Genomic DNA, 19,381 nt, shown 5'->3' with positions numbered 1-19,381 from the left:
ACTGTAAGTCAGGATATACTGGAGCGTTTCCTCTTAACCACTTTCTTGGAACAAAAAAGAAGACAGCGGATTGTTTTATAGTATTGCTGTTTCAAAACTAACTGCAAGGGTGTCTATCTGACACCAATTAATCAATCTTTTCTATACAGACAGAATCATGGTGCCCTCCAAGTATATACTGACCTAACATCCACTGAACCCAACATAAGCAATAAAAAGTTTATGGAAAAAATACAGAAAAAAATTTGTAAAGTGCTAAATCTTAATTTCTGACATATCTGTGCCAATCCCACGAATCCCAATGGGTGTAAAAACCATGGATCAGCAGTCAGAATTTGGCTTGTCTTTCTAAGCCCATTAAAACAAAAGACAGAAGTGTGCCAATGAACTGTTCTGTTTCACAGATGAAAACCTGGATTAACCATACAAAAAGCAAAACAACAGTGGATTTACACCAGCTGAACCACAGATCCCAGCCCAAGTCTCTGAAGTGCAGCATTTCACCATTACCCCTGAGAGAAGCAGGAATATTAACAACAAACCAAATTAGCATCAAAGCATTAGCAGTAATACACTTTGGGTATTTAGGGAACTACTTCTAAACCTAAATGTCAGACAATTTGTCTCTAATATTCCCTGCAGATTAGTACAGAATGATTGCAATAGATGTAAATCCTGCCTCCTTTCCTACAGGCACGTACAGCTGAAATAGCTGTGGAGCTTTATACTTTGTGCTGCAAAGGAAGGCAGGTCCTAAAGACCATCCTCCCAGTTTCTCTTTATTTCCTAGTGAAAATTGCTCCTTCATGTATTTCTGTGCTGAAACATGGAGCTTTTGGTACGAGAGTCTGCACTGCCTGGGGGGAAATGATTTTCCAGCACTGAGTCTGGGATGATTCACACAGCAAGTTTGTAACCTGGTGAAGGACGGGGAACAACGTGTGAGGTTTGGTCCACCTGTGGGAAGAACAGGGATCTCCCAGCTCACCTGTGGGAGGAGGTAGATGCAGTGAAGAACCATGGATGACTGGAAGGTATGGAGGAGCCAACAGTGAAGGTACCAGCTTGCTCCTCCAGACAGCAACAGTACAGGGAGATAGGGCTGTGAGATGAAGGTGCAGCGTGGGGAGAACTGGGGATGGAGGGAACCGAATTTTTGCTGGTGTTGGGGTGGAGGGGACACCACCCACAGGTCTTATCTGCCTTTAGTCCCACCTTCCTTCTGCTCTGCCACTCACATCTGAATTTGTGAGGTGGTATGGGTTACTCCACATGGACAGAATAAGGCAGTAGAACATGATTTGGGGCAAGACGATCACTTATCCCACACTCAGGCCTCACACAAGGAAAGAACAATGAGTCTCTATGGATAACTTCCAGTCAGCCTCTTTGCTGACTCATGACCCATTTGGATCAGGTCACCTCTGATTCCTCAATGTTTGTCTCTTCTATGCCATCCCAGCTGAGCTGGGAGGTGCAAAGGTCTGGGTTTGACCTGGCTTATGGAAACCCCGATCTACCTCTGAGAGCCCCTGCTAAGCCCTAGGCTGGTGAATGCCTGGGAGGAGCTGAGGAAAGAAAGGCAGCATGGAGTAACCAACATCCAGGATCCCTGTTTTTCATACATACTCACTACATTCCTGAGCAGTTATCACACATGACCCTTTAATCTGCAAATCAAAAGGCATGTCCACAACACTCAAGAGGCCTGACCACAGACAAGTATCAGGGCTCTTTCCACACTGCAAGCACACTAAATAAGAATTTCTTCCCAAGTTCAATTTCAAAGTACTTGCTCTATTTGAGGCATTTCACAGTTCAAAATTTCTGTATTGCTTTCTGTCCAAGATTACTACTCTATTAACTGCTTATCAAATACCTGTATCTTTAAATATGAAGAATGCAAGATTTAATGAGCAAATCTGTAATGAGAGACAGTGCTGGATTGTCTTGAATAAACAGGCTTGGTATGAAATGAATGCCTGAAACATCTTGCAGGGCTTTTTTTTTTTTTTTTTTTTTTTTTTAACAATTATTATTTATTTTTAAGAAGAGAAGTGGCATCTCAGTGAAAATTGGACTGACTGTGGAGAGTGAAGTGGTATATTTAAAATGTCAGTAAATGCAAGAATTTTCACTTCTCAAATAATTCCTTTCAGCCACTGCTGCAAACCAAAAGGGCTTTTTTACTCCTAACTATTTTCAGTCTATTCCTACACCTGTCAGCAGATGTAGCTTTGTATATTCCCTTGCACTTGTTTTACAGTAGCTCTATTGATCTCTATTGATCTGCCTAATAATGAGTCCCAAGGAATTGTGCTGTTAAATCTTTTAGAAACAAAATCTTTCTGAAGAGTTCAGCTATTAGGAATAATGACAATCCTCATAAACTATGTGTTTTCTTTCCTCAGCATCTTTAGAAACAGAGAAACTACCATGACAAAAGTGAGTTAAATCCCTTGAGCTCCTCCCTGTTCAGTAAATGAATTAACACAGAGGATGCTTGCTTTGTTTTGTAAGACTCCTGCTACATTTCTTAAGTAAACATCTGAAAACAAAACCAGGACATAGCTGAAAAGCAAATGATATGAAAATTATATATTCAATTAATATATACCCAAACATGCAAAATTCATTGCACTCAACTAACTCATTCATAAGGAAAAGACTTAACAATGCAGTCACTGTAATACATGGTACAGAATTAACAGCTTTAGTGTCTGTTTTGATACTGTATTTTTAGCTTTTTTGATGCTCTGTGGAACACACAAATGAAAAATAGCAGCCATGGTGCAAGCTAGAGAACTCTGGCAGCTGCTTACACATAGACTAGCTAGATATAGATCCTTACAGATCTGTGTCCAGCCAAAAATCAGCAGAGCACAACTGTACTCCTTTCTCCCACAAATGCCTCTTCCACACTGTTTTTATACCAGCTGAGAGCTGGCAGCACAACAGCTCCCAGCTCCCAGGAATCAGATGAATTTTGGCTTCTTGGTGCTACTAGAACTGTGCAAACTCAGAGGAGAAACCTACTCTGTAATCAAGTAATCAAAACACAAAGGAATGGTTTTCCGTCTTTCCATGTTCTCAAAGCACTAAGAGTGAACAAAGTTAGCTGGAAAAGAATTTAACAAATGAATTAAGAAATAAATCAGCAGAGCAATGTACCAACATGCCATCTTAAGACTTACAGCACAGCATGCTCCACTTGCTGTCAGACAGCTGTATGTGAAAATAGATAACAGCTCTTTAAAACTTACTGCTCACAGCCCCAAGACACCTGACTGAGGTCTCAATCTTTACTCTTCTAAATCACAAAAGGAATGATCTAAACTCAGGGATTTGGCATGAACAATCCATAAACACACTTAGGTTTATATGGTCAGTCAAAGTAACAGCAAGCTCCTGCTCTAAAAAAGGGGCCTTGAACAACTCAACTTTGAATCACAATGGCATACACTTTAATAAATTCACAGTCAGAACTTTACATGGGAGATGGTCTTAAAGGCCTTCTGCCTCATCTCCTGGGCACAAGAGCTGAGTGTATTTCGGCCTGTACTATCAAATCTGATTTTAATGTCATGAAGACAACTCAGGAATACTTTTTGAGGAATAACATTTTATTATCAGAGTAACACCATATATTTACAAAACAGACACTATATAGTAAGAACAAACATTATTTGTTAATACAGAGGTACAGTAAGATTAAATGTATCACATACCATGCAATCAAGAACTATTTCTCTACCGACCTCTATGCAAAAAACTAAAACACAAATAAAAAGGGGTCTTTTTCTAGTCTTGTTTTTACAAAAAGGAAGTAGTAAATGGACAATAAAAAAAAATTCAGTCATTATTTCCTAGGTCGGCCCAGAGATGAAGTGATTATCTGACTTGGTAAAGCAACTGAGACAATGAAACTGTTTTGGACTATTTCTCCAGTCCTCTGGGATGCTCTTTTGTCCTCCTGTCAACCCTCCCCCATCTCTGGCTCTGTTTCTCCACCACAAGCAAATACAGAAAACAAAAAAGAAGCAAATTCCAGTTTCTGCTTCTCTCTAACCTTGATGGGATTGTTTTTAGATCTCTGTGACACTCCAAAGAAAAACAGAAAACACAAAAAGTACATTCCTGCTCCTTAAGAAGAACAAGGCAGGCTCTGGACCATGTTTGAAGCCTGAAAGAGCTCTTTTATCCACTGTCAATAAGAATTGTGCATACCTGTTTTCACTAAAACTTCTTATAAGATCTGAAAGCTAAAAGGTGAATACTGCAGTTTGGAGTAAGCAAATAAGATGCTAAATAGTTAGGCCACTGCCTAGAGGCCTATGGAGATTTTGCATTGCATCGTGCTAATAATTAAGGATAAAGACAGTAAATAATTATTTATCTCCTCTACTTATACAGAAAAGACAGCTATTTCTTTAAAGATTAGTTTTCCAATAGAAAACGAAAATAATCTCTGCAGAACAAGTAGATGGATTAAACTCCACTTCTTTTGTAGCTTAGTGGCACATTTGTACTTGCATAACTACTGAAAAATCAGGCATATCGGGTGATTTGACTCCATGGGCTAAAGGGCCTGTAACACACAGAAATTTTCCTTTAATTTCTAATAAAATACTGAAGAATGTCAATTATTCAAAACTCCTAGGAGCTTAACAAGATTTCAAAGAAGTATTCTAGCAGGTGACCTTACACAAAACTTTCTCCCACGTTACATTGTGCAATCAAATGATTCCCAGTCCTTCAAGACTCTGACACATTTCAGAGCCCAGCACAGCCTTCCTGCCCCACGCTGCTGGTGGCCTCCACAAGATGAAGGTGCTCCCTGAGAATCTTCCAGCTTTATCTGTTTGCCAAGTTAAATCAAGAGGCAAATCAATGAACTTCACTGCAAAAGAAGTTAAGTTCAGGTTCCTTCATATGAATATGGTTTAGTGGCAATAACCAAACCCATTAACATATCAGAAAAAAAAGCACCATGTGTAAATTCCCTGATCTTAAGGGACAACTAACGGCTTACATTCCAGCATGTAAAGATGCAAGATTTGTATTTCCCACTAGAGATATTCCAAAATCCTATTTCTGAGCCACATCTCCATGGAGAGGAGGGAGTTTGTTTTAATTTTTTTAACTCAAACCTCTTTTTAATCAGCCAGAACAAAATGTTTTAATGCAAACACCACCAACAACAACAACAAAGAATTCAGTGCAAAAATAACAGAGTCCTGCTGGAACAGGGGAACTTGGAAGAGAAAATGAAGATGAAAGGAAAATGCAGGAAACAAAGACATGTACTCTGAGTGCCTTTATTACACAGATGTATGCAGGGACAGTGTGCTCCCAAAGGAAATCATTAGAAAGCTGACTTTTAAGAAGTTAGACCAGGAGACTGAATTCAGCCTTTTGGGTGATCCAAACTTCAACGATTGTGTTTTGCTGTTAACTCGGGTGGGGTTTTAGCTATGGCTCCAGATCCATTTCATATCCTCTTTTAGAGGCAATTTCTTTTCAGCTACAGACATTTGAGCCCTGTGGAGGGGAACCTAAATATGCACATATGCACCTGTCTGCAGAATTCATCTGGCACTGGCTGCTTCCCAGATCCAGTGCTGTCTTCCCTGTGCAAGCCCTTACAGACTCCTGAGTCAATTCAGGTGTATGAGAGAAAGCTATTCTTTAAGATTAGCTAAGGTCACAAATAATTTATATTCTCACATTCAAGAATTGAAGTCCCATTTTTAAATAATTCATAGCATCCACAGTGCTTCTCTGACATTGTTTGGCACCTGGTTTAAGAACAAGGATGTGTCTTTGTACTCATCTCAAATAAACCCTGTACAATTTCACAAATACCTTTACCACAATGTCACCAGCCCTCTTAAAATGTTTCACGCTGACCCTGCTTGCCATTAAACACCATTCCACCTCTGAGTCCTAGCCATCTTTGGTATAAAAGCAGGAAGAGAGTCAAGCTCAAGAAGGAAAGTGCCACAGTTTCAGCACTGAGTGAATAATCCCCATATGCAATACATCTCTTGTAATTTAAGCTCATGGCACCACAGTCCTCAATAGCAACTATAATTCTGCCTCTTAAAATTAGAAATCTATTTTCAAGTCACTGAAAAAAACCTCTGGAACCTCAATGCTGAGCAGTTTTTTCAGTATCACAATGCCCCACAGCTCCCCAAAGCTAGCAGAACTCTCTAACATTATTTTCTAACATGACTGAAAATAGAGGCTGCTAGCAGAGATTCAGATATGCGCATTCACAGAAGAATATATAACAGGAGTGCGAAAAGCATACAAGCATTTTAGTCAAAAGCCCTTTCTGGCACACATTCAGAACAACCTGAAAATGCACTGCTTTAACTTTTGAAGGAATCTTTTATGAGAATATTTGTCTTAGGGTGAATGTCAACTGACCAATACAGCACCAATGTAGACATATATTACTCTACCAATTATATATTAAGAAGAGTATCAGTGCTTTATATTTAATACCCATTGTAACCAATTAGTACAGCCATCCCCTGATGTTACACAAGTTCATTCCCTTAAATTGCCATGGCAGTAAATTCTACCATTATAAATGAGAAGCTGCAAATTGATTTGCATGTAATAACTACCACTAAACCTTTCTTACCACTTCCAATTTATCCCATCTGATACCAGAGTGGAAGTTTAGGATCTATTATTCCCAGAAGGGGACTTACCCAGCTGGACATCTATAACAGTTGGCTGGTTCTCCATGGGGAACAATGGCTTTGGAGGTTTGTCTGTGAGTAAAGCTAGAAAAGAAAATGAGAAAAGGTAATGGAAAAATTGAGATCAATGATTGCAAAAGAAAAGCTCTGTCATGTAAGCAATCAAGTGTTTGTATACTTTATGGCATGTAAACATTTTTTACATACTATAGTTGTTACACAATCAATGTGTTACCACCTTCCTTGTGGCCGTGGTGATCCCCTTATTCAACAGAAATGAGCTATTTCAAGAATTATGTTTTTAATACAAAGCAGAAAAACAAACTCAATTTCTCACTTTTAACCTACATGTAATAATTAGAACAAGCAGTTTAGACGCTCATGTTGCAAAGTTAACAAAATTAATTTGAAGTGCCAGACAAATCTATCTCAGTGTTACCAGTCCCAAATTGTCTTTATGCCTGTCCAAAACAATACATAGAAAACTTGCACATAATTGTGCTTGAAAGACCCTAACAGCTCCACAGTAGCTTAGACTCCCACCCCAGCAGGTGGAGTACCTGGACCCTCTCATCAAAGCCTGAGTGGGGACCTTGCCTCCTGCTGTGCAGAAATATCTCCATCTGAGAGCAGGAAACAATATCCCAGCCTTGTCCTACCAGGGGACTGCTCCAGCAAGCAGGTAACACAACTATTAAAAAACATACCTACAGGCACAGGCTTCACGACCCTGTTTGAAAACTTAGGGGCAGACAGTGCAAATAGGTTTTGTAAATTTGGCTTCACTTGAAATAAACAACTGTGTATTCCTGGAAATGGGAAGAAGTGCTTTTAATTAAGTATAGCATCTTGCACCACATGAAATTAAACATTTCAAAATTACCTTCAAACTTTTCCTGTTAAAATTCATCACCTGAAATTATTTGATCCAAGTTTGTAAAATAAGCAACAATTGTCAACCTACAAAAGAATTTTACATCCACAATGGCCTCAACAGTGTTTCAGTTTCTGGTATTTACAACACTTTTTTTCCTTAGCTGTTATTCAGTTTTTCAGGCTTTTATTGCTACATTTATTACATTATATTATTATTTTTCATTTCTGGTACTAAACTGTACTCAGTACATTGTAGAACATGGAGAAAAGTTGCTGGAGCAGCTTCATCCATGCTGCGTCAGTGTGCTCAGGCTTTCCTTGCTCAATGTTCTCTTCATATCCCATTCCCACCTACACCCTTGGTAACCCAGTCTGACCAGGGCTTCTCCATTTCCATCAGCTTTACTTGCAGCCTTTGGAAGTTTTCTAAATGTGCTCCTGCATGCCACATTTTAAATGGTTATGTTCTGCCATTTTCTTCTTGGAGACTAATCACCATAATGAACTGACAGCCTGTCAGAGCTCTTTCCATAGGAACTGAAATGGCCCAAAGGGAATTTGAGATAAGAAGTCAACAAACTGCTCTTCAATGTCAGATGTGTTTACTGAAAACAAAGGCTATTCTTATTTTAGAGGTCAGACATCAGATCACTTATTCACCTTCTGAAATTCATTTTTGGTCCTTCTTAAACAGAAAGGCAATACAAGATGTTTTCAGCTACCAAGGGCTCTAGTCTTACATGGTCTCTGCACTTGATGAAGTCCAGAAACAACCTTTATTCAAATTCCTGTTCCTCTACAAGAAGTTTCTTTAATTCTAAGAACAGTTTTATAGACATGTGGCACTGATTTCCAGTCTTGCTCAAGCAATTGAAGAACAAAAAGTTAGTGCTGTTACTGTATCAACATCTATTTAACAAAGCTAACGCTATAAACTCTTACTTGACCTCCCACAAAGCTACATGAAATTAAAACAGTTAAATGCACTGTAAATGCTCTTCCTGTTATCCAAGGGGCAGTAATCCTGCTATGAAACTGAACCTCCTTCATGAACTGTCAAGGGAAGAGCTGGGATACAGCTGTCTAAATTTTTTTTCCCTTTGAAATGCCGTGGAATGTGGCATGTCCCTGGGCTGCTCTGTGCAACAACACATACATGGTGAAGCCACTAGAACAAGGATGACATCAGCTTCCCACAGCAGCCACCCAAACAGACCTACCTTTGGAAGGTACTGGGTCTGACAATGCAGCAGCCCTAAGGGGTTGCTTTGCCTTTCCTCATCATTCTAGGATTTCATCCTGTGACCAGGCTGGGGACTGCCTTGGCTGGATTTGTTTATTAAGTGCTATCAGACAGATACAGCACAGAACTGAGACTGAGGGCAGGCTTCTATGCCTTGTCCCAGGATAACAGCACACACTACCTGGGGTGTGGCTGGAAGCCACAGGTGCTGGATGACAAGCTGGAAAGACATTTCTTTACCCAGAGGCACCTGGCAATACATGTGTCTCCTAAAAGAGCCTGGTGAATATGGCCAGAGGCTGTTTAGCATCCAGACTGCTCAGAGACCACCTAAAGTGCTGTTTCCTCCTATGCTTATATTCGCCCCATTCAAAAGTAACACAAACTTTAGAACAATAATCACATTGCTGTGATTTCAACAACACCTGTTACTCCGTTTGTCCATAAGAGTTTTAAAGACACAGTGTTGTACTAATCAATACACTGATGTGATCCTCTGCAGCTGTTCATACAGGTGCATTTTCTTTCCCAGCATACATGATACTTTTATTCTCTTTGTCATAGTCACAAGGAGTATACTGTCCCACCAGAAGTGCTGCAGAAAAGCAGAGAAGAGACCTGTAAAAGATTTGGTCTTTCCAGTTAGTTAAACAGTGATCTTTGTCAGATAAAGCAGAGCATGATGTGCTGCACAGGTCAATGTTTAGCTACTCACAGGACCAGCTAAAGAAGAAAACTGCCTTAAAGGAGTGCCTCCTGCTTTTAAGCACCAGTGAAGCCTCAGAGCCCAGAAGCTCATTTTTTTCCCCCACCACAGCACTACTGTTTTAAAAATCTGTCATTCCATATTCAGACACACTAATGAGTTCTCTTGAAAAAGCACAAAGCAGTTGAAAACAAACAGCCTTAGGATATCATTACTTAGGGATAATCGGTGATAACCAGCTAGAAAAACTATCAGGCTTCTCAGTAAGCACCAGTTCCTCTACAGTTTATTTGACACAGCTCTATTTCCCCACACTATTTCCTACTTTCCCTCTGCAGCAGTATTCACCCCACTCCAGTCAGACTTTTACAGCATCCACAGTGACAGACAGGGAGCCCAAACTGTTGTTACAATGAACTCAAATCTCTAATTGCGTATTTTGAGAGGCTGAGCTAAACACAATTTCCAAATTGAATCCAGATCCACTTCCCCTGTGCCATGCAAAAGGCATCATCACCTGAACTGCTCCAGTGTGAAGCCAGTCAGCACCAGGGTCGTGCACTGAAATCCAGCTGCTTATGATTTGAAGGGTCTCTTTCTTGTGGCTCAACACAGCTGGAGTGTTTTCCAGACCAGATAACTCCTAGAAGGGTGCTAAAATGTTAACTCCCATGTGGCTAGGAACTGGTCGAATGCTGGGGAACAGTTTTCTTCTTCTTCTTCCTCATGGTGGATAATGATTTCCCTCTTCTTGTGATAAGCACCCAAAGTACATTTGCTGTTCTATAATTTTGCTATTGATGTACCTCCGGACATTTGCTCATGTAATTTGCAATGATGAAAGGAAAAATTATATAAATATGAAGCAGAATGCAGGGAATCTAACAAAACTGTTTCGAATCTTCTATGAGACAATTGCATTGCTGACCTACTTCCTTCAATCAAAGTATCTGGCATTTTCCCATCATTAATTAACACAGACCCTCTAGTATCATTCAATCAAGAATCTGGCTAACCTTTTGACAGCAGAACAGATCTGTTTAAATAGCATCCTTTGGGGCAAACAACTGCATGCCAAATCCTTAATCTGAAACTAGCTCATACCCAAAGTTAAGGTTTTTTTCACTCCCAGTTCAAATACATACGCTTCCAGGCATAGCTTAGATCTACTTTGGCAACTAAAATTCTTGGCAGTGACACTGCAACTTGCACACCATAGATGACGATGGAACAAACTGCATACAAAACTCTCAATCAATATATTAAGCACAGGGCACATGTTGCTAAGAGGAGCTCAGCATTGTACCTTTTAAAAAGATACATACCTAACTCCCTTTGTCTCATCTGAAATCGCAGCTTGTGCCAAGAGATTTCTCAGCGGCTGGCAGTAAAATGTTTCAGGCCTGACCTGCTACTGCTTTATCTTTCATGTCGCTGCTTACAACTAAGCAAATGTGAGAACCAATTGTGCAGGTGTAAATGTAAATGTGACAGCTGTAGTTTGGCTGACAGGGAATGAACCATTCACTTGAAGAGTTAAAAGCTTGTTTAAAAAGCCAAGGGTTCTCACCTGGACTTTGTAGACCAAACCTCCAAAACACGATCACCGTTAAGTCCTGCTACCAGATCAGAATCATTGCTTTTCATTTTCTTGGCACAGCAGAAAATTACCACACAAGGTGAAAAGTAGTAGAAAGCCACACAAAGCAAGTAATTCATAAAAATGCAATTTTGTGAGGCTGTGTTTATACAGGGACCCTCTTTCCTGATTAGCTCTATTGTAGTGTGCTCCACCAGTCAGTCAAAACACACTTCTCCATCAGTTGCCTATTGTGTTATTTCCTTCCTCTCAGTATTAAGCTGACAAAATGATTGCACCTCCATTCACCATTTGCTCTAACAGAAATAAAGCCACTGCAATGAGATGTTGTCTAAGGATAAATATCTCCATCTTTGAAAATGAACACTGAACACTTATTCTCAAAAAACTCCAACTTAATATAACTCAGAACTTGTGTGGAAGTCAGGAGTCATTAACCAATGACAAAGAGTTTGTCTCTATTTATTACTATTCAAGCAGGAAATGCTTCTTTTGGGAAAATGCTGTGGCATGATTCAGCAGCTGGATGCCTCCCCCTCTGCCACTAGCAGCATGAACACCACTTTTTGAAAATTCTACCTAGGATCAAGAGTGCCTTAATGCACTGTTTGGACTGCCTCTGTGGGACAATTTTCTGCAAGAAGGAGTTTAGCAATTTTATATTAGCAGTAAATAATTGGAATTCATCACATGAATTCTTTTTATGGCATAGAAAGAAGGACAACACAACCACAGCCTTAAGGAAGATGCTGTATCCATGCTGAAATGCAATTCACATGGGAAATGAATTTTGAGGCACTCAAATGATCTTGGATTGTTACTGCTGGTTTTGATTCTAACCCATTAAGTCCTCAATGACTCAGAACAGACCCATGTTTGACAGGTACTGGCACCAAGAAGAAGCTGGCCATGGTTGCAGATCCCTTGACTTTGAGAGCAGTCAAAATCCTGAACAACTGGCTGTGCGTGTCCTGTTCTTACCAGCTGCTCCAACAGCTTCTGCTGCAGGCATGACCTTGCAGCCCATGGTGACTATTTGGAACTAATAAGAGCAGCTAATAATTCCATGGGCAAAATCACTTCTGAATAAAGAATTTTGCTGCCAGTCTCCTCACCTAAGATGTCTCCAGCTATTGCACATGGGATGCTATCAGAGTGTACAGAGAGATCCAAATGGCTTTGGAGAGAAGGTACTAGATGAACTCCATTGAATTCATGAAAATGTTAAGAGAAGTGCAGATTAACTAGGTATTTGGTTTCGGATCTTCTATTTTTCAGGTTTGTTCTGGACCTTCTTCCCCCTTCTCACAACGCAATTAAGTCATGTAGGGTTGTAGAAAACAAACTGGTAAGACTGTGGTAGAACTTATGCAACAGAGTACGACTCAGGACTCTGGTGAAGTGGAATAGAAACAATAGCACAGATTGCACATTACTGAAGCACAGATGGCAAAATCCCACAAGGTGCCTATCACAAAGTAATTACAACAGGGCTGAACACTTAACATGACTGCAATATACGTGTTAAATGCCCGTGGCATTGACTGTTATGCATCTCCTGATGTGAAACATTCAGTGGCACTGATGGTAGGGGTTACCATTGATGCTGTCACTAGAGTGGTGCAAGGGGGGTGCTGGAAAGTAGAATTCTGTGTTAGCAGGGCTCTTACTGTACTGTGTTATCAAGCTTCCCTACTCCTACAGTTGCCAACACACCTTTCTTTTCACTGAATTTCTAAATTTCACAGATTGTATTAAATTACACAAAGTTCTTTCCCAACCAAAATGATTCCTGTGATCATTTTATTCCTTTCCTAAATGGGGATCATGCAGCTTGCTATTATGAATCAAGCATGAGCTTCCTCTGAAGTAGAGAAAAAGTGTAATAAATTCTTACTAAATGTAAATTACATTTTCCTGCAATGTAATTCAAGAAAATCTCAAATGGAGTGTGCTTTATTTAATGAACAGAGTGTATTTAGCACAAAGGACACATAATTTCATCTGCACTCAAAATGTTTCTCTTGGACTCTGGGCAGAAATAAGATGCTTGAAATTACCCTCTATTTCAAGATCTGCAAAGAACATTTAATGACATTTTATGGTTTGGCTTTTAAAATTCTTTTTTCTTTCTGTCTTATAAAAAAGTAAAGAAGTGGTGACGGATGAAGCCAGATCCCTTCATCCATCTTAAAGGAACAGCTGGAGTCTTTGCATGCAAATGAAAGCTATCATTCTTGTCAACCTGAAGCCAGACTACCAAAAGCCTGCAGTCCACAACCCATTAATATTCCATTATCAATTTGACCACTTGTGCACAGTGAAGTACTGCACCACAGCACAACTCCAGCCACATGAATTATCATGGAGTGGATTTTATGCACTATTTTAATAAAACTCAAAGCAATCCATCATTCTCTAAAACTAAAAAACTTGTATTAGGTATAGATAGTGTATCGACAGCAAATTGTTGTGGACGATGAATATCAGATGAACTAAGTTTTAAGCATCTATGGTACCATATGTAGGCAAAATAACAGGTGCTCTTTTTGAGGAAAAGCCATCTCCTAGCTCAGCAGCAGCTTCCAGCCACTGCTCACCACAAACTGCTGAAGGAGGTGCCAGTGCCACTTTGCCACCTCTCTTACTGTGCTGTTTCAGGCAACCTCATGGCTCACCTGTGCCCTGAGACAGCCCAGATCAAACCCTTGCTCCAGACCAAACATCCGTGGGCAGCTTTTCAAAGAAAAGGATAGAGCTACTGAAGACTGACATTAAAAATGCATTTCACTTTAGTCTCAAAGGCAGTAGCAACCATTTAAAACTTGTACTTTGGAAAATTTTAGATGTTGCAAAGTGTAACAGCTCAGCCTGCTTTGATGTTCAGCAGGGCCATTACAATTTCAAAGCTGCCACACCGCAAACAATTTTTAGATGGCATTTCAACTGTATGTGTTTCAGATTAATTATATTTACAAGTAAGAAACATGAAACTTCAGTTAAGGCATCTCTTGCCAATTGATTTTGCTCTGTGGGGGCTAACAAGAAGGTTTCACCTGCCCTATCCAGTCTATTAATTCTGATGCATTCTTTGGATTATCACCATGGGTTCCTAAGCTTGTTACAGTGATGAAAAATGTTACTATACTTGACAAGGAAAACCTTTTCAAAAATGTTTATGCAATATTTATGAAGGTTCTTTGTCTCTAATTTGCCTTCAAAAGCTGCAAAATATATTCCACCAGGTTTGTCTATTATATTTTCATTTTTTTCCACTGAAGAAGTTTTGAATTGTATTACTCACTAAGCACACCGAGTATCATTAAGAAAAAATTGGGGTGAATCATGTCATTATTGGCTGGATGAGCAGGAGAATTAATAAAAGCAGGCATAATACAGGCACATAAGGAAATCATAGATACACTTGCTATTGTTTATCCTGACTCACGAACAAAGATCGAGAAAATGTAAATCTTCTGATGAAAGACAATGCTTTACAAAGTGAAGGAGATAGTATCCCAAGAAATTTGTCTTCTTATTTGAGGAAAAAGATTTAAAAGAATTAACAAAAAAGTAGCATCCATAGGAATCTCTGGTGGGATGGCACATTTTCAGAGTTGGTTCCGCTGCCTTTTCTAGCAGATGATGGAAAGCAGAATAACCACTGGTGATCAGCCTGGGACCTGAACCTTTCAGTATCAGCTACTGTCAAACACAAGGAAGTGTCTCTGATCCAAGAACACAATTTCTTTTTCACAAAAATACACAAACATGCAAAGCACTGCATCAGGTTTGCAGAAGGCAGCTATTCAACAGCAAATGTTATTATTTTAAGACTACCACATTACTTGAAAATGTTTACTGGTCAGTGGGGATGCAGAGAATTGCAGGCAAACCTCCAAGAGGAACGTGATTAAAGGCTGCACAGAGATCCATTCATTAAAAAGTCCAAGGATTTGCATTCCAGTGCCCACTGGTGCATCTCTGGGCATTAACAAGCCCAGTGAGTGACACCCAGCACAGGTGACAGGAACAAATGAACTTCCCAGTGAAAAAACGGTTTGAAGACTTCAAGGCAATGCTAAAAGCAATGGAAAACAGTGAAGACATGGCCAAAAAAAGGTCTTTGGGACTTCACTTGTTTTGAATCGATGTGACCATTGTGAAGCAGGTTGTCAACACACCAGATTTTTATCAGAGGAGTATAAAATAAACTTGTCAGTGAGTGAGTGATGGATTGCACTGGTCCCACAGGTCAATTTGAGCACATATATACTGCATGCAGCAGAAACTGCAGAGAGGCCTAGCTTCCAAATCCTCTGAAATGTGAGATTAAACAGTCCCACAGGCACTTAAAATGGCTGCAGATAAGGATTTAATCCTTCAGTATATTTCCTCCATCCTTTATTAAAAGATGAAGATAATCTTTAAATCAAGAGAAAAATAGAAAAAAAAATTGAAAGAGCCAAAAATCATCAAGTGGAAAAAGAGGAGAGGAACCAACTCTATTTTTATTAACAAATCCTCTCAGCCAAGGCTTATACACCCAAAGTTGGGAGGAAGGGGAAGGTGCTCCCCAAGACTTAGAAAAAAAAGGCAGTACAAGCTCCCTGTGAGTGGGGCACGGACATGACAGCGATGGGCTGCCCCAACATCCAGATACTCCACCTGCCTCTGCCTGAACTACTTGCACACAAACAGGTTCCTGAGAGGGGTTTTCTGTCCTCCTGTAAGTCCTCCACCAAGTGCCAGGACAGACAGCACTGCTGCCCCTCAGCCACCAGGACAGTGTTGGTGAAGCAGCTTAAAACAGACTATTTTCCTCAGCTTCTACATTGCTCTGCTGTTCTCAGGGGAACATTCCTTACCCAGCTTTCGGGTTTTCTGCTGCTTTTTTCCCAGCAGCCAGATTAAAGTTTTGCACCAAGAATGTAATTTCTGAGAAATTCCTCATGAAATTGTGTCAGCTTGTTGTAATGAACTTGGTTGACTCTTCATTTTCCCATTCAAAGTGTCTTCTGTTAGTCATGTGTGGAAGCAATATAAGATTTTGCTTTGACATTTTCAACAAGAGAACAAGATGATTCAATCTGCTCTGTGTAGTAACTGCCATTACATTTAAAATACATCATTTAATTGAAACTCAACATACTATTTTGACTGCCATTTTTTATCTTCTGTATGATTATGTAGTGTTACTGCCCCAGCTCATGGAACAATTTTAAAGCAACAAAGACATTTAAAGAAGACCCCCTCCAATTTTCCAGTCAGGCCACCCTGAAACTTCTACTTCTTTTTTAAACATCATTGTCACACAGCATTTGTCAGACATGCCTTTATGACAGGAGTTTTGAGAATTTTGGGTTTTGTTCCAATGTAAAATGAAAGTAAAATCTGAGAAAAAAACCCAAAACCACCATAAAATTTATTTCAAATAAAAAAATACATATTTCTTGCCATCTATAATACTTCACTCCCAAAGGGCGGGAAGACTGGTAGATGGAGAGGCTGGCTGAGCACAAATTCAGCAGTGGCAGTGCAGGAAAGAATAAAGGCTGCAGAGTGTCATAACCTGCCCAGGCACATGATTGTTCTGCCTACCACCTACCCCCATTTGAAATTTTTTTTCCCATTTTGTCTGCTTTAAAATGCATTATCCACCACATTCAGTTGTCTCTAATCAACACATACACCTCCATCAACTCCTTCTGATGCACAACAGCTAACAAACACCTTTTTATTTATTACAGGGAAAAAGATTATCATGTTCAGGAAGTGTTTTACTTCAATTCTAAGGTCTGTTTTGTAGCAATGTAAGGCAATGGCTTAAACTGAAAGACGTGAGATGCATAGCTAAAGAGGATGACAGTTTCTCAGGAGGTTAACAATATCTGAATTAATAATTACAGAACAAAGTCTTTTAACAGAGCACTATGGAGATGATCTAAATACAGGATTAGCATGGGAAATATTAGCATTTTCTGTCACAGACTTAAATTAGTAAATAAAGAAAATCTTTGTGTGTCAGCACACTTTTAATACAGGCACTATATAAAGATCTACCACTTATCTACAAACCATAAGATAGCAATGCTTTTTAGAGAACCAGTGGATTAAATACAGAAAGGAAGAGCTGGGGTTTGTTTAGTAGTTGTGTTGGGGTTTTTTTTAATCAGTAAAAGCACTGTGGTGTTGTAAAAGGGCTAGATCACAAAACCAAAAGCACAGTGCAGCAGTAATGTTAGACACGCTTTTAGGGCAGAATGTCTGTCCTAATCTGTTATTACTCTCAGATTGTGTCTAAAGACTACGTTTTGTACCATGCTTTTGTTGTCTGTTACCCATCCTGGGATGGGTCCCCATACATGCATTACTGATACCACAACCACAGGGAGCATTCAAATGCAACTGCAGGATTGGGCTGCACTTTAGCAAATACACCAGAGCAAGTCAGAGACCTCTCCCAGCTCTTGGTATTATTCTGCAATGATGTGCTTCCTTACCAAGGTGCTGTAAAGGGATCTAATATACTGTACTGTGCTGTAAATTGGCAATTTTAGCTGAACACATTGTAGCATTACTTTTTAACTGCTCCAGAGCTAACATTTAGGGATTCTGAGTTGTTGCTGGAATGCTGCTTTTCTCCTTCTACATAGTCCCAAGTTAGTATCTATCTTTCTATTGGCAAATAAGCACCTTCCTGTTCTCTTAGTCTAATCTGGAGCTGCTTAAAACAGTTAAATTACCATTAACACCATATACTGATATTAAAAGAAGCAGAAAACTGCAACACAATTTCATATAAAAGCAATGGAGCCTTAAGCTTTTGTGTCTGTGAATGATGAGCAACATTACTTCAAATGACATCTTTTGTCAGAGTTGCTTGAGCTAAAGACAGAGTGAATCCATTTGTATAAATTGTGGCTTCGCTGCTGAAAAGATTAAAAAAATATATGTTGCTATCCTTAAGTCTAAAACCATTAATATAGATAAAATATACCATCTTTTCCCAGGAAGAACTAGCAACTCCTTAAAAACACTATCATCAATCACAACTAATTCACTAAATATACAATTCCAACAGCAACAGAAAAAGAACATACAGTATAGGTGTCATCTGTCACTACATCAAACATCTCTATATCTCAATGGAAACTGCAAGTCAAGATAGGTGGCCCATAACTGAATTCCTGTTCCACTGGGATTAGTCCTTTGCTTGTTTTCCATTTGATAGATCCAAGGTTGATATTTTTATTTGAAAAATAAAACTAACATTAATTTCACCCCTCAAGAAAATATTTGTCTGAATGCTATAGTTTAGTGTCATAGTTTAACCCCGGCTGGCAACTCACACCCACAAAGCCACTTGTTTACTCCTCCCATGTTGGGACTGTGGAGAGGATCAGAAGAGTTAAAGTAAGAAAACTCACGGGTTGAGATAAAGACAATTTCATACATTAAACAAAAGCCATGCTCACAAGAAAATCAAAACAAGGAATTCGTTCCATGTGCAGGCAGGTGTTCAGACCTACACATTCACTGATTTATTAGAATTACACAGATTTTATACTGGCAGGATGTCCAAAATCATTACAAGGTGTAGGCCAGGAGTCCAGTGTACTGTACAAGAAGCTCCTGCCCATGGAGCACTATCTTGTTTGACTAAGATCATTGCCTTATCAGTTGTATTCGCATCATGTTAGGTCATGGTTTGGAGCAATAAACATTTCAATATGAAAGACTGAAGGTCACACTAACGAAAAGGAATGCTAATGGGGTGAAAATGAATATCAAGAGGACAATAAATCACTCTTGGAATCCTATTTAATTGATCATTTTGTAGCTGACCTTGCTTCCACAGAAGTCAATGGCAAAGCTTCCATTTCTGTGGATATGAACAGGATTGGGTCCTTTAAAGTACAGCGTGTTTTATGAATGTTGATGGTAGCATATTTTACACTAGAATTTTCTTTATTACTTCTCAATGCAAAACTTCACCAAGAAAACCAGATCACTGTATAAAAAGCATCCCATAATATAGTACATTAATTTAACACATGATAAATGTTCCTGCTGGTAGTATTAAATGTTGTCACTTTCAATACACAGATATCTAACAGAGTATTTTCTCCACCCATCTTCCTCCCCAGTATTTTCCTCCCAGATTTTACAAACATGCCTATCCCAAAACACTACCTCTCCACCTTTGGCAGTCGGATATTTCCTTTAATGATAAGTGA

The 19,381-nt window shown here is 39.4% G+C and overlaps 1 protein-coding gene across 1 annotated transcript in view; it reads right to left on the bottom strand.

The window, feature by feature from the left end:
* The window catches only part of IL1RAPL2 (interleukin 1 receptor accessory protein like 2), a gene marked incomplete at both ends in the record, with an annotated part of 375,464 nt that overhangs the window by 98,964 nt on the left and 257,119 nt on the right, over positions 1 to 19,381 (bottom strand). The window contains one exon of the mRNA XM_082289302.1: positions 6,726 to 6,800. Coding sequence (XP_082145428.1) covers positions 6,726 to 6,800 — 75 coding nt within the window. The remainder of the gene's footprint in view (positions 1 to 6,725; positions 6,801 to 19,381) is intronic.

This window comes from Coloeus monedula (assembly GCF_965178545.1).
Source record: "Coloeus monedula genome assembly, chromosome: 12".
Classification (NCBI taxonomy): domain Eukaryota; kingdom Metazoa; phylum Chordata; class Aves; order Passeriformes; family Corvidae; genus Coloeus; species Coloeus monedula.
This window is presented reverse-complemented; position numbering and strand designations above follow the sequence as displayed.